Here is a 26,072-nt window from a genome sequence, read left to right on the forward strand (position 1 = left end):
TGCACAAAGCAAGGTCCATAAAGACATGGATGAGCCAGTTTGGTGTGGAAGAACCTGACTGGTCCTGGAATTAGAGCGGAGACTGTGAGCCAGGCCTTCTGTCCAACATCAGTGTCTGACCTCAGCATAATGGTCAAAAATGTGTGTCTGCTCACCCACCTGCCTGTGTAGTTACCGGAGAATTCCACAAGGGGGCACACCTGGCCACTCAGACCTGAAGCTGCTGCTGGATTTATTGGGTGTAGAAGCAACCCAATAAATAAAGGTAGCGGTGGTATTGTTGATGGTATGTGAGGGCCCTAAACCAAGCACGGCACAAGAAATTGATGATGAAAGAACACTCCCTCTACTGGTCAGCTGTATATTGCAGCTTGCGTACTTTCTCAGAGCGCGGTAACCGACGCACTGAACGAACGCAGGATACACGAGGCAGCCATGATAATTAACAAGTGTATTTTCGGCCTAACACTATAGAAGACAGACAGAGGAAGAAGAATGTCCAGAAAACAAAACAGACAGATGAAAATGGAGGAGTTTGTTATGGTGAATTCTGCTCTCTGAGACGTTTGATGGAACATAAGTGAGAAATACAGGATCGTCCTTAATGCAAGAAGAAGCAACAGTGGGTAAATCAGCTTTGTCAAACAAGCAAAAACAAGAAGCAAAGCGATTTTGGGACAGACGAAAGCAGGAGACAAGAATACACATTGGTGTGGTTTTTTCCCCTTTAACTAGTCTATTTTCCTCGCTTTTTATCCTCTTCCACTCTTTTTTCTCTCTAATTAAGACAGTTTATCCCTAAACACTTCATAATTAGTCTGTCTGCTTCTGTCTTTCTTCGTATCATCATTAAAACACAAGCAATCCATATATGCACATCAATGTCATCCCAATGCATCCATGTGTTTTAGACATCGTGTTATAGCTTCGGATCGGGAGCTGTTCCAGCCTTCTTCACGTTTTTTTTCCTCCTGTCACTCCAATATGAGTTGATCTTAGTTCCATCTGTCTAATGTATTCTCTTTATCACAGGCTTGAACAATGATACCCCAGTTTTCCTGCAGTTTTCACTTTAAGGCCGTATTGATTATGTAACTGAACATGACTGAGATTAAACGAGCGTTCTTGTCTTCACAAAGATATCTCCAGGTTTTATTTATTTCATCAGTAATTACATCTCTTTGAGACACAAGAGGACAGTCTTTTTCACCCCCCTGTCTCATGCTGCCTTTTAATTCTCCCTCTGACTGTTTAACTGTGTGTCTGGTTGTCTCTCTGGACCTGTAGGGCAGCCACTGCCTTCGTCCGCCATCGTCCTGCTGGGCAGACCAGCTGAATAAGCTCATTGTCGGCCAGTGGAGAGTGCAGGTGCACCTCTTCTTTTTCACCTTCGACCCTCGGCCCTCGACCCCACAAAGCCCTTTGTGAACTCTATTTACTGGCGACTCCAATGAAACTGCAGTCCATTACCAACATCTCCACTCTCCTTTTCACTACCCATTTTCTACTCCTCTCAAGAAACCAATTAGTGACAATACAAGTAGGTTAGACTCTCTATTCAGAGTGGGCATTGTTGAACACAATACCAGGAAGCATTGTGAGCTAACAATTAGTGGAGATGGGGCAGTGTAGAGTGTCACTGACATTGTTGGGAATTGCACAAGGGTAGGTTTGTTCCCAAAGAGGGAGTTAGACGGGGTGGAGGAAGAGTGCAGAGGGGTTCCCAGGTGCTGAATTAGCCCAGCTTGGCCCATGTGTTCCAGTCACACAAGAGGTTTATCAGTGGCCGGGCTCAGGATACAGGAATGTGTCCCTGAGAGGGTGTGTTGTTTTCTTTGGGTGGAGATGTTTATGTTAGAGGTAACCCTACCTGGATGGGATTGTGTGTGGATGCATCCATTCCTGTATTTTTGAATGAGTTTCTGAATGAGTGCATGAATGTGCATCAAGTTACCAGTTTTTGTTTTTCTTCCTTGTTTTTTTCTGTGAAAATGCAATTGATTGGGCGTTGTATGCAGATATATGAGCACTCAGAAAAAGAGGTGTTGGCTCAGGGTGTTTCCCCGACCCTCCTGCCTCGAGGTCAAAACCCCGGGACATTAGCCCATGCTAATGCTAAGAGCAGGCTTATTGCCACTCTACGGCTCTGCCGTAAGGAGGCTCCTCCAGGCTTGTGACACCCGTGCTAGAAGGTCATGACCAGAAGGTCAAGGGTTCAGCCATCATTGTTATCCTGCCCCCGCACCTTCCACTCCAAACACTCCCCTGCTGTAGAATGACATCACAGCAGCGTGGAGCTGCTGACAGCTGACACTGGCTGGGCTCAGCCTGACTGTTCTGTGTGGAGTAATGAGAAAAGTAAGAAAACCGTGATTTCATCAATTCTGTCTGACACAATTAGCTGTGCTGCTGTACAGAAGTTAGTGTCCCTATAGAAGTCACGAAGAAATGAGCTCTAATCCAGTAGCATCGTGTTGGACTTTGTGATACAGATTAGCCACTTCAGGAGCACATCTGGTAATTATTATGGAAAACCTCAGAAAACTCCAGAGCAGCTGACAGCGGGATAAGGACACACTCATCCCTGTACTTTCTTTGCTTTGATCTGAGTCGTGCCTTTAGGCTCGTCTCACAAGCCAGGGTTATTAAGTTAGCTGAATAAATGAACTAAGTAACATCAGAAGATTAATTCTGGTAATCCAGTAACACTGACTTTGTGATACAAGCCTCAGTTTACACTAGTGCTTCAAAAGTCAAGTCACAAGAGCGTACGAGTGGCCAAACACTTGATTATCTTAGCAGAGTGTTCTGGTTACTGGCATCCTGTAATACTGGATAGCTTAAATGAGTTAACAGACCCCATTACACAAAACTTTCGATTTAATTTCTGTACAGGGTTACATAAGGAGACACGCAAAGGATGGCATCATGTGTGACATTGCTTGATTTACACGAGCTGATGCACATGAGAACTTTTAACCATGAGGGCCTCTGGTGAGTTTTCAGCCTTTTTTTTACATTTCATATGGTGTTCTTATAAGTTAAAAGAGATACTTTGAGTTAATACTTTGTTTATTCATTTTTAAATCCCTCTCTGCTGTGCTTTAGCTCAGCTTTAGCTCCTCCCTGTCCTGCAGACGCAGGAAAATAACCAAAGCAGCTGAAGAAGTGGAAGGAACTGGTTTGAGAAACTGATTATCAGGGATGGATGGATGCAAATATGTCTTCTGGCTTGTGGACCAGCTCTGTACTGGTATCGACACCTGGTTGAAAATGGTCAAAAATGGGTAATACAGACTCCTTCTCTGGGGTTGTTTTCAGTCAGGCATGGTAGATTCTTACAAATCACATTCGAAGCCATCAGAGGAGCCAGAGGAACTTTAACTTTTCAAAGAAAATCTGTCTCTGACTTTTTTTTCAGGTCACAAATTGCTGCTTCCAGCTTTGGCTGTAACTACGGCTTAACTGTCTTCTGTTGTCATGAGGTGTGATTATGAGGTTCATGTCATGTTGTCTTATCACATCATAACTTTGCTGTTCACACTGAGGAGAGGAACATTGTTCCCTGACGTGAATTACACCCTTCATTTGTGTTCTCCTCCATTATGTAAGGCGACGGACAGATAGCAGCTCTGCACATGCCCTTCATCCCTTTATCAGTGGTTACCCCAGATGACCCCGGGCTGAGTTTGAGGGGTATGACGGGAAAGATATGGGGCAGAGAGCACAGACACCGGAGCCTCTCCACACTGCTGCTCATTGTGCAGCTATCCCTGAAGACCCCAATTCTATTTCTGTCTGCCCTTCTCATTTAATATCTCATGCTAACCCTCTTCCCCTCTACTCAGAATGGTTTCTCATTTTCTCCAGTTTAGTGATTCATTGATTTATAATCATTGATTGGACCTCTACTTTCTCCTTTTTTATAGATAGAAATCTGGGTCATGGCTACCCAAAACTCATCATATAGAAGTGCCAAGTGAGAATTCTGATAGTCAAAAGCAAAAGAAAGTGGGATTAGGAAAAGCAAGATGGATGCGGGGAGGCAGACAGCCCAGACAGCATGTTTCTTTCTTTACAGGAGACTTGCATACACTCGTCGCTTTGTTCCCACATTCTGTAAAGTTTTTACTTGTGCAGGAGAAGCCAAATAAAAGACAGGAAATAAAAGAGAAAAGGAGAAAGAATGAGACTGAAACTGAAGATGGAAAAAACATTGTTGAAACATGAACCAGCGGCACGTTGGCTCTAATAAAACACTGTGGAAGGAAGCAGGAAAAGGCACAAAGAGACACACAAAAACACAGCCACACACGCTGTTTTCACACAAAGAAAACTGAGACGACACACAAACATGCAAATTGTGTCATTTACAAGGAAAATTACAGTTTCTTGTAACTCTGGTTGAATTGTTTTCCATTTTTTGAATCAGTCGTGATGACAACACAAACTGGAAGGAAGGACAATCAGAAATGCTGTTTTGTTCTTTTTAGGTGAGGTTTTCATGAAGTACTTATGAGTAGTTTGAGTTCGGCCTTCGGTAGACGTCAGTCTGAGTGCTCTCAGGTTGGAGAGTCTGCAAAGATTTGTGTGGGGGAGCCCAGCTCCCTACTCTAATAATGCAAAACTCAGAAAAACAGTTTGATGCGACCTCGGGATTTATTACATTGTGTCACCTTTGCAGAAGGCTGTTATTTACTTTGTGACCACATTTTCTCAAATATCTCCATGTTGCAACACGGATCGTGTTTCCCCCACATCATGTAGCAGTTAATCTATGGGAAGATCCAACTAATGCTTTGCCATTTTGTCACTTTGTAGTGGCATAGCATGAGAAATGGAGAAAAGAGCCAAGCAAGGACAACTTTAAGAAATGAAGGAGTCCAAAATGTAAATGCACACACATGACAGACCACAGACCTTTAACTGTGAGCCTGATGGGCATCAAAGAGACAAGGACTACAAGAAATAACACACAACTATTTGCATATATTACATGAAATAGGCAAAATGAACCGCAACAAGATTTTGTTACAAAGACCTTGTCACTAGAATGATGAGTAAAAACAAATCTAAACAAGCCAAAAACCATCTTCACTCTCCTTTAAGAACACCATCAATAATTTCCCTGAACACACAAACTCACTTGTTTGGGCAAGAAGGCAGCAGAGAAATACTGTTCCAGTGTAGGGAGTCTTTAAAAACTCACATTTAGTGTGTGTGAGTGGCACGCTTTCACCGATATGCCTCATGAAATACAGACTCATTCACACACACCCTTACATGCCAATCAAGATTTCTGGTCTACGTGCGCTCAGGCACATGCCTGGGAAAACAGTGGCTTTATGGCTGCGTTTCTCACTGCATTGTGTCCCCTATAACTGACTGACAACACACAGTTTTTATGTATACACACTCACAAAAGGTCTGGGTACTTGGGTATCAGCGTCAGTCTTAATGAACCTGTCTCCAGGGGGCGGGGCTGGGGTAATGTCCCACACAAAGAGCCCCCGCTGGGCCACAGAGCCAACCAGAGGCCAACAGATTAACTTGCATTACATCAGCATTCCTACAATACACCTAATGAGGGGAGGATTATGTGGGTATGCGTGAGTGTTTGAGTGTGTGTTTGCTCTCAGGGCATTGCATCACTAATTAAATGCAATGATTCACTTTTGCTGATTCAGTTTGGGTTCAGCTGACAGACAGATGAGGAGACACATATCTTTACATGTACATACCCTGAAGCTGCACTAATATTTACTTTATGATGAAAACAGGCTGAATTTCTGCCGTTTGAAATGTGTAACTTCTATCCTGTGCAGTTTGCATTAGCATGCTCAGTGTTACCTCACCATCAGCGGCGTTTCCAGCAGCAGAAAACCTCCAATTAACCAGAGAAAGCTTTTCTTTTGAAAATACCACGTGAACGCAGAGTGCTGTTCAATGATTTTGGCTAAAAATTGTATGCATGTGCTGAAAGTCCTGCATTATTAATAAGGGTAGCATTGGAAGTTACCTAAACAAGTTCGTTTACTAAAGTTATACTAAAGGAGTTATAGTTTGAGGGCTGCACGGTGGAAAGGGGGTTTGCGCTGTCGCTTCACAGCAAGAGGGTTCCTGGTGCACGAATCCCAGCTGGAGCCTTTCTGGGTGGAGTTGTACATGCGTGGGTTTCTCTCCGGGTAATCCAGATTCCTCCCACTATCCAAAAAAACCCATGCATGTTAGGTTAGTTGGATATTCTAAATCCAACAAAGACAAATCAGAGGTCATTGTCTTTGGAGCCACAAAAAACACACAAACCAAAGTAGAAATCTGGGTGTTATTATGGACTCAGACCTGATGTCATATTAAGTCAGTTATGAAGTCAGCTGACAATCACCTGAAGAATATTTAAAAGATTTAAAGGACTAATGTGTCAGAGTGGTTTAGAAAAGCAGCTCTTGATCACTGGTCTGCTGCTCGAGTCCTCACTAAGACCAGAAAAGTGGATCATAGGAAGTCCTGAGGTCTCCACACTAGCATCCTGTCCATCAAAGAGGTGGTTTTAAAATACCGCTGTTGGTTTATAAAGCTTTAAATAGTTAAATCTCAGATTGTCTGGTACGTTCTGAGCCTTCAGGAACAGGTTTGAATAACTTTCCCTGTGCTGTACCTCCATCCGTTATTCTTTTATGTTCCATGTAAATCACCTTGTTGTTGAATTGTGCCAATTTAGATATATTTGTCTTGCCTTCTAAACTGAACGAGTGCGAGTTTGTTGGACCTGAAATAGATAGAAATGGATAGACTCCTGCAACCCTGAGCTGGGTTAAGTGGGTATGGAAAATTAGCAGCTATAGTTTGTTACTTAAAGAGCTGCAAAGCTAAGTATTCGACTTGCGTTTGTCTTGGTAAATGTGAGATGATGTGAGATGACATTCGTGGGTGTGTGTCGGTACATGTCTGTGTGTGCTGTCTGCTTTCATGCACATTTTTCTGTATGTTGGATCTTGCATGTTTCTGCTGGTAACTGTCCTGTCACGTACGTGTTGCCATGCATCGTTCTGCATGTCAGGGTGTACTATATCTATATGTTCATCATATTAATGCAGATGACGTGAATTCACCAACTATAATTACCCGCCAACCAATTCTGAGGTGACCAATCACCAGCTCACTTTAGCTCACTCAGTATTTCCAGTAAGATCTGTTAAGATCCATGAGTTGCATGTAGTGTAGAGACATGTATCGTAACTGAGGTTTTAATGTAATTTAGTCATGAGTGTCTCTACAGTCAAGTGATGCTTCTACAGTGATGTTAAGAGCATCATTGCATCGAATTCAAATTTAGTCTTCATTTCAGGGAAAAACCATAAGTCTAAATCTTGAGGCTTTGCTGAAAACATCGGGGAGTCATTTGTGTTACTGTGACAGAAAATGTTGATGTTTGAGCAACTTAACCTCTGCTTTTTGGTGAAAATCCTGCTCTTAGTTTATATTGAGTTCAGTTGGGCAGTTGGATGGTAGCTCTGTGATTCAGAGGCTTCCAGGACGGGAAGTATAAGTGTGATGGCTTAGAAAGTTACGCTGTGAGAGAAGACACATTTTACTACATTTTGTTGGTAAAACTGATGCCTGTTGTGTAAAAATTGCAGACACAGCAACAGGTAGATTTCTTAGTTGCTCCACTCTGGCTCTGGAAATATTCCTTGTCATAGAGAACCATTATAAACTGAGAATTTAGCTAAATCAGACATCAAACTTTGAGTGTAAGATTTGACAGTTGTGATGGTTTCTCTAACTGAATGTATGTGAAAGGAGGTGCAATTTGAAGCTGAGAATGTTTTATGCACATTAATTTCATAAAAGTCTGGTAGGAAGCCTGAATTGTGTGAGAATGATAGATCGCAGTTAATTCCATGCAGCTGCTTTTATAATTTCATTGGCAGCTATCTGCAGGGAAACCAATTTACAAAACCCTGGGACAGAAACTGTAACGAAACAGTGAGAAATGCAGTTCAAGAGATACAGGAACTATGCTCCAGAAGAAACAGTTGGTCTTTTATTTCTTTACTTATCCTCCCTCATTAGCATTATTAAATGTTGCATTTTTTGTTATGTCAGACGGGGGATAAAGCAACAGCTGATCGTTGACGATTAGGTCCAAAGGTTTAGATTTTCCCTTCATGAGTAGCAGCCAGGTGCTGCCGATCAATGCACTGATTAATTGATCATCAGTCAGTGTGAGCTCCTCTATAAAAGCAGAAGTTTAGTCAGTTTATTCACAGATTATTCACAAGTGGAAAACATTCAGGACAGCTGTCAATCTTCCCAGGAGTGGACGTCCCAGCAAGTTCACCCCAAGGTGAAAAAGCCCAGAGCTACATCTCAGACTCTACAGGCCTCAGTTAGCATGTTAAAGGTTAAAGGTCACCCCAAGGTGAAAAAGCCCAGAGCTACATCTCAGACTCTCCAGGCCTCAGTTAGCATGTTAAAGGTTAAAGGTCATGACAGCACAGTTAGAAAAAGACTGAACAAGGAAGGCTTGTTTGGAAGGGCTGCAGGAGAAAGCCTCTTCTCTCTAAAAAGAACATGGCAGCACAGCTTAGGTTTGCAAAGCTGCATCTGAACAAAGCACAAGACTTCTGGAACAATGTCCTTTGGACAGACCAGAGCAAAGTGGAGATGTTTGGTCATAATGCACAGCAGCACGTTTGGAGGAAACCAAACACAGCATATCAGCACAAACACCTCATACCAGCTGTCAAGCACGGTGGTGGAGGGCTGATGATCTGGGCTGGTTCTGCAGCCACAGGACCTGGGCACCTTGCAGTCATTGAGTCCACCATGAACTCCTCTGGATACCAAAGTATTCTAGAGTCAAATGTGAGGCCATCTGTCCCACAGCTAAAGCTGGGCTGAAACTGGCTCATCAACAGGACAATGATCCCAAACACAGCAGCAGAATGTGTGAAAAAGAAAAGAATCAAGGTGTTGCAATGGTCCAGTCAGAGTCCAGACCTCAGCCTGACTGAAATGCTGTGGTGGGACCTTAAGAGAGCTGTGCAGAAACCAATGCTGCAAACCTCAATGAGCTGAAGCAACGCTGGAGAGAAGAGTGAATCAGCAAAATATTGAATCATGTGCTGAACATGTGATATCTCTGAAAAATGTTTGGTTATGTTTCTCTAGATAATAGTTCTTATCCTCTGACAAGGTTTTTTTTTGCTCTACATGACATGTAAAAAGAAAATCAGTATTTTTTATGCCAGCCCTGCAGGCTCTGTCCCCTCAGCAAACCAATTTAAAAATAGGAGTGGGATTATTTGTGGGTCGTTGTGGTTTTAGCGTGTGAGACGGAGTGTGTGTTTGCTCCCCCCGTTCAGCCAGCAGCGCACTTAGCACGGGCTTTAAATAGCGAACTCAAATAAAGTGAGAGGAGGCCGGGGATCAGAGGCTGAGAGGGACTCTGTGAGGGAGGCATTCCCGAACGGAAGCCAGCCTTTGGATTTCCAAACACCATTCGGAGTGAGCAATGCCAGGAATGTGATGTCGTCCAGCAGCAACGTGCGGCTGTGAAAACCACCTTGCCACCAGGTGCTGGTGCGCTGCCTGACAGGAAGTGCAGCAGGAAGTGGGAGCAGAGGTCCAGCTGGGGGAGAAAATGGCTGCTGGTGACTCAGCAGAGTGAGGAGTGAGCTGCTGCAGAGAGCAGAGCCTCTATCATCCCCGTGAATCTCTGAAGCGCTGAAAAGGCAACACGACTCCCCCTCCGAAGCAGCCTCTTTCTCATCGACTGACCGCTCTTCCACACTTTACAGACTGTGTTAAATTTCTATTCTCTCTCATCCTTTTTACCTTTTGACGGCCTTCTTTGTGTGCAGGCTGTGGGAAAGTTTCCCGTAATGGTGAGGTCATCCACCCCCACCCCTCACAGACATACACACACCATCACTGCACCCCCACCCTCCACGCTGTCACCCCAGGCCAGGCAGGACTGCAGGATGGCAATGCGTCCCCATGTCTGTCCCACTTCCAGTTCCTCGGTGCTCCCCACAGAGACCAAGACCCTGAATAGAGGCTCATTTTGAGCCGCTATCTGATGAGCCGGACAGACGGCCGTCAGTCAGTCTGTGAGGCACCTGGAGGCCCGTCCAGCATGGAAACCACCCTCCTGTGTCATGTGTGCACCAGGAGACTCTTTGTCATCCACAGACACGCTCACACGAGCTCAGACACACAAACTCGGACACACTTTGCAGAGTTTATTCAGTTCTTTGTGCATGTGTGGGTCCGCTCTGGTTCTTCTGCTGCAGCTTCCTGCTCTGATCCCAGTGTGACGAGAGAAGAAGAACAAGGAAGACTCGAAATCCAACCAGAAACGGATTTTTACTCAAATACACGAAAGTTTTGGATTCCCTATAAAACTCCGGTGGCTGATTACTGCCATCTGTTGGCAGCACAGTTAAAGACAGCACAGAGGAGCTGTTCACCCTGAATAAAGACACGCTTTGACCTTACATTAAAATGTAAAAATCTGCAAAAGGAGGGGGTAAAGCGAGGGTGGACTAGAAAAGAGCTGTACACATTTCTGTATTTAGGGTAGAGAAACATATTAACAACAACATTAGTAATACAACAAATACATATATGTAGATTATGTGGTGACAAAATATTCTTTCAGAACAATATGCAAGATAATTTCCTTTTATCCTAATGTACAGTATGTGTTAATATACAAAAATATATGGCAGGTATATTCAAGAAAGAGAGTTTTACACATCTGTAATAAAGGATAAATATCACAGTACACAATAAATCCATCTGAAGCACAACCACATTTTTGCCTTTGTGATGCAACTCTGTTGGTTTCGGTTTAATATAACAAACTGGTCACTGGTGCTGAAAGCTGATTTACACATATGATTTCAGAATTAGAATTAGAAATATCTGTTCATGTGAAGAATATCTAACAATCCAAGTTTATAAGACATAAAGGTGTTTTCTTGGACAGTTTTCACCGCCAGCAACAAGCAACCTCGCTGTGATGCACGTTTGCTTGTTTAACATTTAGAGTACGAAGTCAAACTGTGGAAAAACTAAACTTACTTTCATTTTACAACTTCTGTGAAAAAGTTTGTGATTTCAGACGTTTTTTTCCCTCCAGAAAAGTTCTAGAAACAAACTTGTACACCAGAATTGTGGCTCCCTCTGGTGGCAGCATTCTGCAGCGCAGTCAGAGTTCATTCAGCAGGATCTGCAGGATCAGACGCTGGAGTGTGAGGGTGCAAAGGTTTTGGCTCTTTTTTCATGTCAATGTGATGTTGGTTTTCTTTTTAAATAATTGCTCAGCTCATGTCCTCATTCCTTCACTTTTTGTGAGAGCCAATCATGACCTTTGAGACAAAGTTTACGATGGCGCTCGCCGGCTGCTCGGGGTCATGCTCGGCAAACAGATGGCAAATATTTTCAGTCTCACTCTGAGATTTCCTGGCTACAAATCCAAAGATCCTGGAAGACAGAGACACAGAGAAAGGAGCGTTAGCTTGACCTTGTGTCAGATAGAAGTTTGATTCAACCTTTATATGAAAAATCAATACTTTGTAATGCCTTTTAATCTTAAATTAGAGACTTAATTGAGGACTACAGATGTTGATGCTTTAAAACAATCTGTCCAGGCATCACAAACCTTCTAGCAGAGCCTGAAATCTGACTTATTGACTTCAGCAGGCATTATTTATCATTGTTTGTCATGTTCTAAAGATATTTCGTTGGGACAGACTGAAGTCAAGGACATTTAGACACAAAGGGATGAACGCTGACTATGTGCTGATTTTGCTTTAACAGAACTTTACATTTAAACATTAACATGGAAACAAACACAGAGATTTCCTCAGTTTCTTTGTAGTTCTTTCTGCCTCGTTACTGTAGATACTGATCCTGAGGATGGATGATTAACATTTAAATCTACAGGGAAAATAAGTCAAGCACGCAAAAACAAACAAAAAGATGTCATTAATACAGGGTAGGTCATCTTAAAAAGAGAAGGCAAGGTGATCCAAGTCCTTGAAATCAAACTTTATCCTCCTGTAAGCTGGAAAATTCACATTTTATCCACAAAAACAACAGAGATCTACAGCTTAACAACAGGCCCTTGATGGTTTTTCTCTCTTGCTTTATACTTGACTAACTGGATACAGAAACTTTGAACATACTGGAGGGAAGGACTCACTGCCCCGGGGGGAAAGACCATAAAAAGTGGTGTCTTTTTCAGGTCTTTTGGCGTCATAAAAAGTGGCATTTTAATGTAACTCACTGCCGCAATGCTTTTTACAGCCAAAAAAATGTAGAGTTTTAATGTGCCTGGCCAGAGGACTTAAAAGCACAGTGTTTCGTGCATTTTAGCAGCATAAAAGCACAGTGTTTCGTGCATTTTAGCAGCATAAAAGCACAGTTTTCGTGTGAATCCTTTAAATGTAGAGGAGTATTATGGCTCAGCCTCTTTCCTACACACTCTGACCCCAAAAGTGTTGCATACAACCTCCTTTAAAAGAAAGAAATACACCTTTAAAGAGGGCAATCGTTTCTTTGCTATTCTACTTTTTTAAAAAGTCCCGTTGAAGTAATATTGCATGTAGTATGTTGTTAATGGCTACTTTAAAGGTTACTATAGTAGAAATATGTGAAACCTGATGGTTCCGTTCTGCTGAACACTTTTTAAACTAGTTTCAGTTTAAATTGAGAAGAAATACAAGATTTTTTTGAGGTGTACTTACTTTGCAGTGGAGCCGCTGTCTCTTGTCCACCTGTTTGGGACAGAAAATGTGAATATTGTCACAGTTTAACAGGAATCAGACGGATTAAGTACAGCTTCTACCATCTGACTGTGGCTCTATTACAGACACAAACATGTGTGCTAATCCAACCTAATTCTTGAAAATCTGGATTATTTACTTCTGACAGATCAGAGTAAAACTCAGAAATGAAAAACTGTCTTTAATTCCTGTTAATCACTGCAGACAGGAGTTTACCTTCAGGGCTTTCTGGAAGTAAAAGGTGTGAAAGAAGTCAGAACAGGTAGTTTATCACTGAATAAATGAATAATCCAGTGGAATGCATGGATTCAGCTGCTGCTTTTAACCATTTCCTTACTTAGACGACTCATTTTCAGGTTTCTGTCACTGTTTAGTTGGATTGATTATGTTTCAAAACATTGGGTCCAGGTTAGAAAAGTGTTTTGTCTGAAAACTGATAGAGAGCTCTAAACTTCTCTCATGTGAGAAACAGACTGAACTGTTCTATATGTCTGTATTTGGATTGGTTGTTTGAATGATCACTGTTTATTCTGCCAGTCGTTTGCAGCTAAGAGGAGGCCAGATTATATCCAACTGATAGTTGTTAATCAAGAGAATCTGGAGCCAGAAGAAAGTAAAGTCTCTGAGAACACGATTTTTTTCCTATCTTTACTTACAAAGAAGACCTTTGAGTAAAAGTTTTGGAGACAGTTGAGGTTGTCACCTCCCTGTGTTCCGAAGCTTCCTGATTTATAATCAAAGCACATCGAGCATATTTACTTCAACCTTAGCCATTTTACTGCATGAAGGGATTGTTTTCAAGGAAAATAAACTTTGTAGGTTAAGTTGTAAAGTGTAACATTACAACTTAACCTAACTTTACTTAACTTTACTTAATTTAACTTAACTTAACACAGGTATTGCAGTTGACACCCTTAGTGATTACAGAATTATTGTGATATCAATAGAAACTTAAAATAGAATCAACATAGCTGGCATTAAAAGGGAAGGACAGCCTGAAAACTGATGGCACATCAGCTGATGATGATGGCATCAACTTTTAAATGGTTGTCACTGGCTGTTGATTTTTGCTTTTTAGTGGTACGGATTCTAAAGATCTTCCAGAAGTCATTATTGCCCTCCAGCAGATGGAGAGACTGTCTTAAATGTTTGTGGTTTCACTCACTTCCTCCCATGTGGGTCCAGAGAACAGAAGATGACTGTGTTGACGGCGTAGTGTCTCCTGAAGAACAACCTGCCGAGTCAAACAAACCAACACGTGTTATATCACCCATTACATCATGCGTGTGTCTGTGTGTGTGTGTGTGGGGGGGGGGGGGGGGGGGGCTGCACCAACACTCACTTTCTCTGGTTGTCCGTGAGCGTGATTCCCTGAGCCGACACCTTGAAGTGGACGACGGTGGAGGCCGGCGGAGGGTCCATGGAGAGCGTCATCGTGGTCGCCTTCTGCACCGCCTGGAGCCCCGTCAGAGACTCCAGCTCCACGGAGCCCAGGAACCACACGTTACACGCTACATCGATTAAAAGAACCAGATGGAAACACAGACAACATTTACAGCCAATCGTGTCGTCACGTGTAATCAAATGACTGGGATTTGTACAGTGCCCTCAATAATGTTTGGGACAGTTGGCTTCCAGGTGTTACTCAGGTGTGTTTCACTGCTTCATCAGCGCAGGGATAAGATTGTCTATATGTGTTCAACATGAGGAGAGAAGCTGTCCAATGAAAGTCGAGGAAGCTATCATGAGACTGAAAAACAAGAATAAAAGAATAAAACCATGGGTCAAACCTTAGGATTACCAAACTCAGCTGTCTGGAAGATCATTAAGAAGAGAAAATGCACCAGTGAGCTCTGTAATCACAGAGGGACCAGGGCCAAGGAAGACAGAAGAATCCTCCCTATGATAAAAGAAAAATCCTCAAAGGCCCGTCCAATAGATCAGAACCAGTCTTCAGGAAGCAGGTGTGTCTCTGTCAGAGACGACTGTCCACAGAAGACTTCACTACACTCCTACATGCTAACCGCTAATTAGCCACAGAAACAGGATGGACACATTACTGAAACACTTATCTTCACTGATGATGGAGCTGCTGATGGCAGCTGCACAATGAATCCTGAGATGGATAGAAACATCTGATCTGCTCCAGTTCCAGTAAATTCATCCAAACTCATTGGACGGAGCTTCATCCTGCAACAAGATAATGATCCAAACATCCTGCTGAGGCAGCAGCAGAGTTTCTCAGAGCTGAAACATGGCCGAGCCAGTCAGCTGATTTAGATCCAGCTGAGCTGCCTTCTATATACTGAAGAAGAGACTTAAAGGGAAAAACCCCCGGGACCAGCAGGAGTTGAAGGTGGCTGCAGTAGAGGCTTGGAGGGCATCACCAGAGAGGATACTCAGCACCCGGTGATGTCATCATTTACCGACTTCAAGCAGTTATTGTGTGTAAAGGATATGCAACAAAGTATTAAGCATGGCTGCTTCAGTGTACCCCCCCATTACTTTGTCCCAGACACTATGGAGCACTATGGAGGGGGACCGTGTATAAAAAGTGTCATTTCTACAAGTTGGATCTGAAATGTATGAAAATGACTTTAAATTAAAGTCTTAAATGTGACTTAATCCCATCTAAGTGAGGAGCAAACCCAGAGAAAGATGGGACTCTGTCCCAAACACTATGGAGGGCTCGGTATATGTTGTAGAAGTCAGATATGGATGTTTCACCTGCTCCCTGTTTGAGAAGTTCAGCAGCTGAGTTTGTTGCAGTCTGTGTTGATGAATCATTCAGGTCCTCCAACGGGTCTGTGTGCAAAAACAGAGCCGAGTTTACTTTAAAAAACACACTTAGCTGCATCTAATACTGTTGAACATTTCATTTATTGCTGCCTCTTCTGACCTTTTCAAATGTAAAAGCTGGTAAATACTTTTCTTTCTAGAACTGAGCTAGAAAGGCACTTTCAAATGCACCATCACTACACCACCAGTAACAAAAATCAGTGAAATATTGACCAATATGAGGGAAATGTAAGTATTTGAGAGTAAAGCTGCCAGTCTTTCTGTCAGTTTGGTTTGTGGTCCCAGCTCTCAGGCTATTCACTGCATCCTCTCCATGCTACAATAAACGCTTCAAGGGTTATTAAGTGCTAAAGGGTCCCAAAATAGGTCACTTTTGAGGAAGAGAGAGGCAGAGTGGAGTCAGGTGGGTCAGTCCACGCCCGAAAAGGATCAGTTTGAAAAGAGGTGTGAATTAATGGTAAAAGTAGCTCCTGCAGTGTCTCTCTGTCATTTTGACCATTTTGTTAAGTGCATAATATCAATATATGCACAATATGCACATAATATAAGTGCATATTGTTCTTTAAACTCTGAATAATGTACTTTTAGAACCTAAAACCTCTGCACAACTCTGTATGTATTTATCATAAGTCGGGTGCAAAAAACTCCTCACTGAATAACATTCTTCTTCCAACTCAAACTTCTCAAGTACATCAGTAAAAATGTAATCACGCCAGCGGCTCGGTGTGAGTTTTGTCCAAATGGCTGATAAAAAACTGTTTACCTCTGTCAGGGAGGATGAGTTTACAGGGCAGAGCCAGAGGAGTGATGGAGTGCTGACACACCAGAGCTGTGAGACTTCCTGCCAGGTGAAAAAATGTGTTAAGCACCACCACAGCTGCATCTTTTTGTACTGACCAGTAGGTGGAGGCACAGGGAATGTATTCAAATCCTGGATGATACAGGCGTCCACATCATTTACTTCACTTTTCCAGATCTTTAAAATGAAATAAGAAAATCACCAAAGTACGGCTCGTTGGGACAGCCTTTCAGACGGACTCCCTTCTGCGTGCACTCTATCAGGAAGTGTCTCACCAGCTCATTGGACAGATCTACTGCAGAAATGTCAGTAAAAAGCGAGAAAAATCAATCCAGGAACAGAAATCTGCAGGGCAACACACGTGCTTTACAAACAGAGCACACAGCACAGTAGCTTCTCTTGTCTTTGCATTTTCAACCCACCTTTTTTACTCTGCTGTAACACAGACGGAGGGGGCGTGGCCACCTTCATGGCCAATCCATACGCCCCGCGAAACGAGTGGCTGTCTCTGACGATGAACGAGCCCGGCTCTTTGTCCTTTAACACAGCAATGGCTGTTCAGTGGGTCAACAGATGGAGGAAGTAGAGATAAGCTAAAATTAGAAACATATTCTGACTGTATATGGGGGAAACCTTTGCACAAGGGTGTATTATCTGCTCACAAGTGGCCGTTAGGCTCTGTGTTCCAAGGTTAATATTTACCTTGCTCTCTGGAAATGTCAGGCTTGTACCAGAACTTCGAAGTGTCCTGAACAAACTTCACAGTGTCCTGCTTACTGCCAGAGTCTGCGAGACACAGATTTGAGCTCTCTGTTAGGTTTCAGGCTGGTTTGGAAAGAAAATAAACTGAGGGAGACTGTTTTAAGGGTCAGAACACACAGATGATAAAAGCATCATGTCAGGCGTTTAGGTTATTTCATCTTTAGTTGGACAGTTTGCCCCCAAAAGTGTCCCTAACACTGCTTTCCTTGAGTTTAAGCAGTATTCCTCAGAGTAAAGGAATAACAAACTGCAATGCCAGCACCATCTATAAAACAGATGGTTAAAATCAAAGTTTGAGTCATATCTCTGTTCCTGTGAATAATAAAGGCAAAACTTTGAGATGAACCACGTTTTAGGCAAGAGTTCAGTTGTCCCTCCTAAAGTATCACAATTTAGAAACACTTTCTGCAGCAGCTCAGAGTTTTTAGTTATTTTTTTTGCTCAATCTACCTGTAAAAAGTTTCTGTCTCTGAGTTTTGATTGAACTCTTCAACCCAGACATCAAGCTGATTGTTATTTCTCACATCACCCTTTGACCTGAGAAAAGGGCTTTTTGAGCACTGGCTGCAGCTTCGAGGAGCCCACGTTTGCTGATTGTTGGGGAATCCTAATTAAGATCTCAGACTTTGGTGGTTTACCTGTTAGCTCAATTCATCTGTACTGCCTAAACTTTTGCACGATGCTCTCTTCCAACACACTCAACATGCTCAACATTTTTAACACAGTATTTATGGTGGAATTCATGATGTTTTTACCGTTGTGAGTTCATAAAGTGAGCGTATGTTTGTGGATGCAGTGTGAATACTGCGAGGATTAGCTGCGTCACCTTGGGTTTTGATGGTGCTAAAAAATATATTATGTAATAATTGTATAAGAGGGAGAAGAATCAAACTGGGAGAATTTACCTGCTCCGGGTGACTGGGCCCCACTGAGTCCTCTGAGGGGGTCGAGGGTCAGAGAGGAGGAGAAGGGGATGCTGAGGCTGCTGCCGCTGTGAGGGCTGGAGAATCCACTCAGAGAAGGAGAGTGTGAGCTGATCTCCCCACCCTCACCCCCTCTTCTCTTCTCAGGGAGCAATGGAGCCAGCCCCTGATCTCCCCCGAGATTCAGACTTCCAAGGCCCTCCACGGCCTCCAGCAGGCTGTGCTCAAGGCCGCCGTTTCTCAACATCAACAACGAGGACAAGTCTGTGTTGTCAGTCCCCGTGCGGACCCCTGGCCTCCTTCCCAGGCCTTTCAGAGCTTCCCGAGGAGAACTGTGGGCATTGGGAGAGCTGAGGGGAAGAGGGGGTGATGGTTGTGGAGGATACGGGGAGTTCAGGGAGTTTGGAGTCTGGTCGTGCCACAAAGGAGGAGTGGAGCTGCGGAACGAGGACAAGGAGTAATATTTTCAGACAAATCAAAGCATAGCCGCATCGTTCAGCTCCAGTGATGGCTGTACTGTCCATTTTACCAGAATGTTCCTGTTCTGTGCCTTTACACAACACCTACAGGGCACACAAATCTGTGTGTCATTCAGATTTAAAAAAAGAAAAACACGTTTTTGTCTCCTAAACTAAAATGAAAACTGAGAACGACGGCTCAGATTCTGATTTCTTCAACACGACTCGGTACTTATTTCTGCTCCGTGTACACTGTGTTGGCAGCACATCCAAAGCTGTGTTAGCAAGCTGCTGACCCTTTATAGACACAGTTTATCGTCTTTTAATGGCAGTCGTCTCAGGCTGGTTCACGTGCCTCCAAAGTCACCCAATCTGATCCACTCAAACACCTTTGGGGTGTGGTGAAATGGAGGAGGGAGCAACAAGATACTTCAGAAAACGCCAAACAAAGGAAATCAAATAAATAATCTTTTATTTACTGAAGCTGTTTTCATTGCATTAAGTTGCCTCGACCATTCAAACTTTCCCAAGCAGGAAGAGCTTTTTTCTCCTGAAAGCTGCAGTTAGGCGCAGAAACGGCACCTTCAGACGTGGATTGCCAACATCTCGTGGAATTCGTGACCTTAGAGACTGAGCTGTTCTGTGCATACCTGTCTGTGTGAGGGAGGGGGCTGCCTGATGACACAGAGCACATGGAGCCAAAGATCCTCTGACAGGAAGCGGGAGTGACGGGCACGTCTGATCTGAACAGCTCTCCGTCTGTGGAGCCGCCGGCGTGGTTCATGCTGTCCAGGAAACTGCGGGACTCTGCCAAAAGAGAGGAACGGGGGAAAAAAGTCAACAACATGTTTTCCGTGCAAACACAAAACCAAACAGGTGTACTGTGAAAACTCCCAGGATGTGACACGGCTCCGTAATAACTGTAACCTGCACTTGTGTTTGCTTTCGTTGGGACCCTACCTTTGTTTGGATTATAGAGTGAGAGGGTTGAAACACACGTGTCATGTTCAACAGTGACCTCACCACCAAAAACAACGTTTAATGGCAGAAATCTGCAGGTCCTGCTTACAGGTTATAACGTGCAGGCATAAGTACTGATTGGCAGCGTTCCGCAGAGGCAGAGTGACATCCTGATGGCCTGAAAAACCCAGCGTGTCATTCAGCAAACACAAGCACAGGCCCTCATGGGCCTCAGACGGGACTGTGAAGTATGATGAGTCACCATGAAAGCAGGCAGTCGTTATAAAGAGCTCGTTGTTCGGCATGCTGAGCCTCCTCGCTGCCCCTCTTCCCTCCTCCTCTCTTCCGCTCCTTCCCTCCATTCATTTGATCGGAGGTGTAGGAATTTGGACTGTGCCACCATTTTTGTAAGCGATCACACTGAACAAGTGACATTGTATCATGTGGATTATACATTCACACATGCTGAATACAGTGTGTAACGCGAGAAAAGTTTCATAAACTACATTAACATTAATTACATGCTCAGAAATACTCTTACTTAGCGTACCTCTTGGGATATTTGAAGTTTATGCCACTTCATACTTTTATTTATGGAGTGATAGTCATATTTCTTTGCATTCTGGAAACCACCTACATTAATATTTTATAGTTTAAGGCTTTACCTGAAGAGGCTGTGAACGTATACATCAGTTCTCCGTAGAAAATAGGAAATCTGTGTCCACCTCTGATGTTTTTAATGTTAAACTGCTGCTTACACACCATTTAAAGTGTTTTCACTCAACAAATAAAACTACTTTTCATATCTGAATGCATTTTACAGATGAGTATGACCACCCACATGTCAGTCTATTGTGTATTTTGATCATTTAATTCAATGTAAACTCATGTCTAACTCGTGCCTTCACGCTTGATGCGTGTTTATTACTAAAAGCCATAACAGTTGAATCCAGCCATGTCTGCGGTTTCCTTTTAAAGCAGGTATACTCACTGAGCAAAGAAGACGAAGGATGTGAATATTTGCTCCAACACTGCTGACATGTTTTGGATGATTTTCCCACAGCTTGAGGTTTCCCTCACAGTTCTACAGAGAAACATTTTGTATGGTGTATCACATGTCGAGTGGCGTGAACACACTGGCAGCTGCTCTGAGCAGGACCCACGTAAACATACCATAAGTCATGTTTCGCATGTTTGGCGTCTCTCTCCTGCTAAATACTTTGCATTGCGGGTATTTAACGTGATGATTTCCAACTTTTCAAGTGAAAGTTCATCTTTTTTTTCTGTGATTTAGTTACTTTGCAGATTAAAAGATTTCATAAACAAGATGTTTAGTTTAAACTACAAGCTGAAATTTGCTCTTCATGATTTGAATCTCAGATCTGGAACTCAGAATTCCTACTTTTCCTTTTGGATATGGTGCTGCTGGTATTTTCTACCTGTTCTGTGATCGTTAAAAATATTGCATTTTCATTCAATTTACTAATTTCTTGCAGCTTTCTGAAGAAAAAGGCCGATGAAAAACAACAAAAACATGTAGACAGTGTGACACAGTGTAACTGCCTGCATATTTCAGGGAAACTTTCAAGGATTCTGACGTGGTGGAGTTATGTGAGGGCCAAAATGCGAGCAGCAGGCATGAAGATAAGGTAACTAAATTATTAGAATAAATACACAACTGAACCAAGTGGAGCAGGGTGTCCAAGAAAAAAAGACATGTGAAAACAGGAAAAACAACAGCTCCAACTGCTTTAAGAGGACAAATTACAAAGATGTTAAATGTTAAGAAGCTAACAACAACATCAGCATGTTGATCATGGAAGTTTAGTCATTTTTGGTCATTAAAACATCTTAATAGTCATAATAATCATAATAGTATTATCAAAACTTGAGATAAAGTTTTATTTTTCTACAGTCAGAGTGGAAAGATGAAGAAAAGCAGAAAAGGGCGGCCGTGGCTCAGTGGTTAGAGTGAGTTGTCCCATAACTAGAGGGTTGGCAGTTTGATTCTCACTACTCAAAAGACTGGAGAACTCACAGCTGGAGGGGAGGCACTCCACCTCCTGCCCACCACTCCAGTGTATATGGCATCTCCATGAGTGTGTGACCCTGTGCGTGTTCAACAGATGCCAACCAAAGGAGTAATTTTGTGTATTTACATGAAAATAAAATCTCTTAATCTTAAAAATCCTGACAAGTCTTTTGGTTTGAACTGCTGCTGATTGCAGCAGTTAAAGTGGAACTCCGGTATTTTTCAACCGAAACCATTCACTCCGGTAAGGACTCAAAGTCATCGTCCACGTCGTCAAAATCTGATAAATATCCTGCCATGTTGCACAAAACTATCAGCAGAAAACTCTGTGTGAAGTTAGCCGACTGTCACAGAGCACGGAGTGAATAAACTGTGCTGCAGCGGCGCATCGATGACGTCATCCCAGTAGGCGAGTGTGTAGAAATAAGCCCCCCGATAGCCGCCAATAACAACAACACAGCAGCTATGAGCTAACAGAGCTATAGTACACGTTCATTCATTCATTCTTCTTAAAGTATTGGTGAAATAAAGACAGATAATGCCTTATTTAGAGGCTGCATCCTCTAAGCCCCGTTCACTCCGTTATATGGATCTCCAGTTATCTAAATATCTTCCGAAGGACGCCGACTTTCACCAAACTGTTCTCAGTGAGTAGATGAACGTATTTCATGCCAGAAATAAGGTCCAGGTTTAAAAATACCGGAGTTCCCCTTTAATGACATTTGTAATATGTGCGCTCACATTATTTGTCAGATGGTTTTGAGCAGCGCTGCAGGAAGCTTGTGCGTCCGTCCCTGATAGCACATAGTAAATGTTTCAGGAGGTCATGTATGAAGAAAAAACATGACGAAAATATTTTTAAAAAAATGTTATTAAAGCATCATGCAACAAGGTTGAGGTGGACATATTTTATTGAATAAAAAAGCTGAAGCTAATATCTGATTTTTCAGGTTGTAAAAAAAAAAAATGTGACCCCGCAACCAAGTTCATGCAGCCAAAACTACTAAATAATTAAAAAGATAATAATAATGAAAGGGAAAAGCAATAATCTCCCATTTTGGAAACCATGAAATTTGTTGTATCCTTTCATGAGAAAAGGAAGTAGTTCTGTTTCCAGTTTTTAAACCATTTTGTTTCAGCTATACTTGTTCAGATCCGTTTAAGAATCTGAATTTCTGTCTAAAACATGAAGCTGTGAGACAGTTGAAGTGAAGGAGAAAACTTTGGGTAAGGAGCAGAAAGCTAAAATATGTACAGTACTTTAAATTTATTTGTTTCATTCCACACTGAACACAGACAGTCAACTCTCACTTTGACTTCTTTGAGGTTAAAGGTCAAGAGTGCAGAGTAGGTTTGGATGTGGTCTACTTCTAATGAGACATCACATCACTGACAGCTCACACACACACACACACACACAGCTGTTGTTGTCGTTGCTTACGGGGAACAAACACAAACTAAAGGGCAGGGCCGCAGGATTCCTCAAACATTCCCACAGTCTCTGTCAGTTTTCTCTCTTGAGACAATTCCCGGAAAGCAGCTGATCCTGGTTTCCCTCTCTGTATTCCCACGGATGATTCCGGCCACCGTGGTTTATCCCGGCTCACTCGCCTGAACACAGGACAGCCAAAGCTGAAGCCGCACCCGCTGACCTCCGCCTGACATCCAACCTCAGACGGGACTCCTCTGTGAGGCAGCGCAGGTCGTTATTACACCCTCACAGATCTTTCTGTCTCTGTATCCACGGCACTCAGCTCCCACAGCTACGCATTTCCAACTCAACATGCATCAAACCCCAATTAATCCTGCATGTGCTCACTAAACTATTTCCAGCTCTGTTAATTATGTAAAGACCAAACTCAGATATCTAACTCATTCTTAATCTTGTTAAATCTTCTGGTAATGAGGAATTAGTGATTCATGTGCAATCTTAGGAGCTTGCACAGCTGTTTATTATCAAACTTTCAGTAAACTTGCTTTACGTTCACAATTAAAGACATTTTTAGACCCAAAGTCGAGTGGAAGAGCATCACTGAAGTTGTCATCATATGCAGAAGCAGAAGTCAGGAGGAGCAGTAAGAGCAACGCAGACACAGTGCAGAAGTTCACGATTATAAGTGTTTTTTTACCCAAATACTGACACATAAAAGAAAGAAAAGCTTGACAGAATGTGGAACAAACCCAGCAAAGAGCAGCTGAAAAGAATGATGTGTGAAGAAAGGCAGAACATCTCTCCACAGGTCTTTGACAGACTGGTATCATCTGAGTCCAAAAGGTTCACATCTGTGTTCAGAAACCGGAGCCACAACAGAAAATACAACCCCAGTTTAATAAATGTAAATCAAAACCGATTTTTAAATCTCAGAAATTAATATTTTAATCACAGTAGAATATTCAAAGTGTGATGTTTTAATAATTCATGAGAAATATTAGCTCATCTTCAATTCGACAGCGAACCCGAACGCGGGTTAAAAAAAGTTGGGACAGGTCCATGTTTCCCACTTTTCTTTTAACATCAGTCTGTAAACATCTGGAACTGAGGAGACCAGCTGCTGGACCTTTGGGGGAGAACTTTTGTCCCATTCTTGTCTGATAGAGGACTCTCGCTGCTCAGCAGTCCTGGGTCTCCTTCGTTGTATTTTAAATGTTTTCAGCGCCTGGACTCTTCTCCTCACATATAAAGCTCTTCATGACCGAGCTCCATCGTATCTTAAAGATCTCATCGTAAGATATTTTCCTAACAGAGCACTTCGCTCCCAAACTGCAGGTTTACTTGTTGTTCCCAGAGTTTCTGAAAGTAGAACGGGAGGCAGAGCCTTCAGTTATCAGGCCCCTCTCTTGTGGAATAAGCTGCCAGTAAATGTCCGGGAAGCAGACACCCTTTCCACTTTTAAGATTAGGCTAAAAACTTTCCTTTTTGATAAAGCTCATAGTTACGGATGGCTCAGGTGATCCTGAAACATCCCATAGTTAAGCTGCTATAGGCTTAGACTGCTGGGGGACCTCATCTGTCACACCTTTCCTCACTTTGCTCTCTTTTCCCCTGTTTAATTTCTCAAATGATATTATGTCCATGTGACATTATTGTGGTTATTAACTTGTGTTTCCCTGTTCCAACAGGTATCCTTTGAATGGTGTTGTGGTGTTTTTCCCCCCTTCCTGAGTTCTTCCTGCTAAAAGGGAGTCGTTCCTTTCCACAGTCGCCTCAGGCTCAGGACGGGAGATTGGACTGAAGACAGGTTTTGGTGCAATCTGTTGGTTTCCTTAACTAGGATATTGTATTTGAATTGGCTCTATAAGAATGAATTGAATTATGTTTAAATTAATTAATTGGATTTCATTGGATTTGATTACAATGAATTGAATTCCAATTGGCTTGAATTGGACTATATTATTTAAGTGCCTTGAAATGACATTTGTTGTAATTTGGCGCTATATAAATAAACTGAATTGAATTGAACTGAATGGATGGAGCCTTTCCAGATGTGCAGATTCTCAGTTCCATAGACTCTAAGTGTTCCTGATCCATTGCAGTGATTTCCAGGACAGAATCATGTCTGTTTTTAATGCAGAGCTGCTTGTTGTCCATAATCCATGATTATATTATGTATTGATGAAATATTCAAAGTCTTTATAACCTTACGTCAAGGAACATTATTCAGAAATTGCTCCTCATTCTGTAGACGTGGTGTTTTTCAGATTACTGAGCCTCTGCTCATCTCCAAGGTGCTCTTTTTATACCCAATTATGATACTGATCTGATGCTATTTCATCTAATTAGTTTCAACATGTTACTCCATATACAGAAATTATTTAAAACCCTTCAGAGTTTTCTGTGTTATTTCACTCTGAGTGAGCACAAAGCCTCTAAAGTTTATGGTCAAACCATGCAAAACCTTTTCCAGATGGCACAGACCCATGAGGGCATGTCTGCCAACCACCACCAGCAACACCTCACACCCTTAACACACACACACACACGCTTTCCTGAGCACGGAGACTGATGGTTATATGGCTCAGGCTGAGTGCATGCATACCGTCATGCTCTGTATAAAGAGATAAATCTCATGAATCAATAAAAGCTCATGAAATATTCTTCTCCTGAGACCGTGTTTATGAGAACAAACAGAAATAACTGTGCAGCAGTCGCATATTTTTATCTGACAAAGAAAACTTTGTCTTGTTCTGCATCAAGACAGAATGCCGCTCCTACACATGTGCATAAATACGAGCATGCATGTGCTGTTACGCTGGACAAACACCCTGCAGACCACAGGAATGTCCGTGCAAGCGCACACACTCAGACTGAGGCTGACACTGAACCTCTGTGGCATGTTACAGCTGTTCATGGCAGTCACATGCTGCAGCTTCTCAGGGGGATTCAGGGTAGAGGAGGAAAACAAAAGAAGACAAAGACACCTGCTACCATCCAAAAACCGCCTGATGTTACTGGGCAACAACCGTTCAAATATAGTTTAGAGTGTAACAAGTTCTTAGTCGTGACAGCATGTGTAAAAACCGAGTCCTGACAGGATAAAT

The 26,072-nt window shown here is 42.6% G+C and overlaps 1 protein-coding gene across 1 annotated transcript in view; it reads right to left on the reverse strand.

Moving 5' to 3' along the window:
- Positions 1-10,562: 10,562 nt before the first annotated feature.
- The window catches only part of tns3.2 (tensin 3, tandem duplicate 2), a 51,926-nt gene continuing 36,416 nt past the window's right edge, over positions 10,563-26,072 (reverse strand). The window contains exons 17-27 of the mRNA XM_072388943.1: positions 19,192-19,348; positions 18,066-18,520; positions 17,101-17,184; positions 16,821-16,952; positions 16,601-16,693; positions 16,363-16,440; positions 15,528-15,605; positions 14,143-14,311; positions 13,966-14,034; positions 12,762-12,791; positions 10,563-11,496 (exon numbers count right to left, since the gene is read on the reverse strand). Coding sequence (XP_072245044.1) covers positions 11,355-11,496; positions 12,762-12,791; positions 13,966-14,034; positions 14,143-14,311; positions 15,528-15,605; positions 16,363-16,440; positions 16,601-16,693; positions 16,821-16,952; positions 17,101-17,184; positions 18,066-18,520; positions 19,192-19,348 — 1,487 coding nt within the window. The 3' untranslated portion in view covers positions 10,563-11,354. The remainder of the gene's footprint in view (positions 11,497-12,761; positions 12,792-13,965; positions 14,035-14,142; positions 14,312-15,527; positions 15,606-16,362; positions 16,441-16,600; positions 16,694-16,820; positions 16,953-17,100; positions 17,185-18,065; positions 18,521-19,191; positions 19,349-26,072) is intronic.

Source organism: Leuresthes tenuis, unplaced genomic scaffold, assembly GCF_036924035.1.
Source record: "Leuresthes tenuis unplaced genomic scaffold, fLeuTen1.0.hap1 SCAF_7, whole genome shotgun sequence".
Lineage (NCBI taxonomy): Eukaryota > Metazoa > Chordata > Actinopteri > Atheriniformes > Atherinopsidae > Leuresthes > Leuresthes tenuis.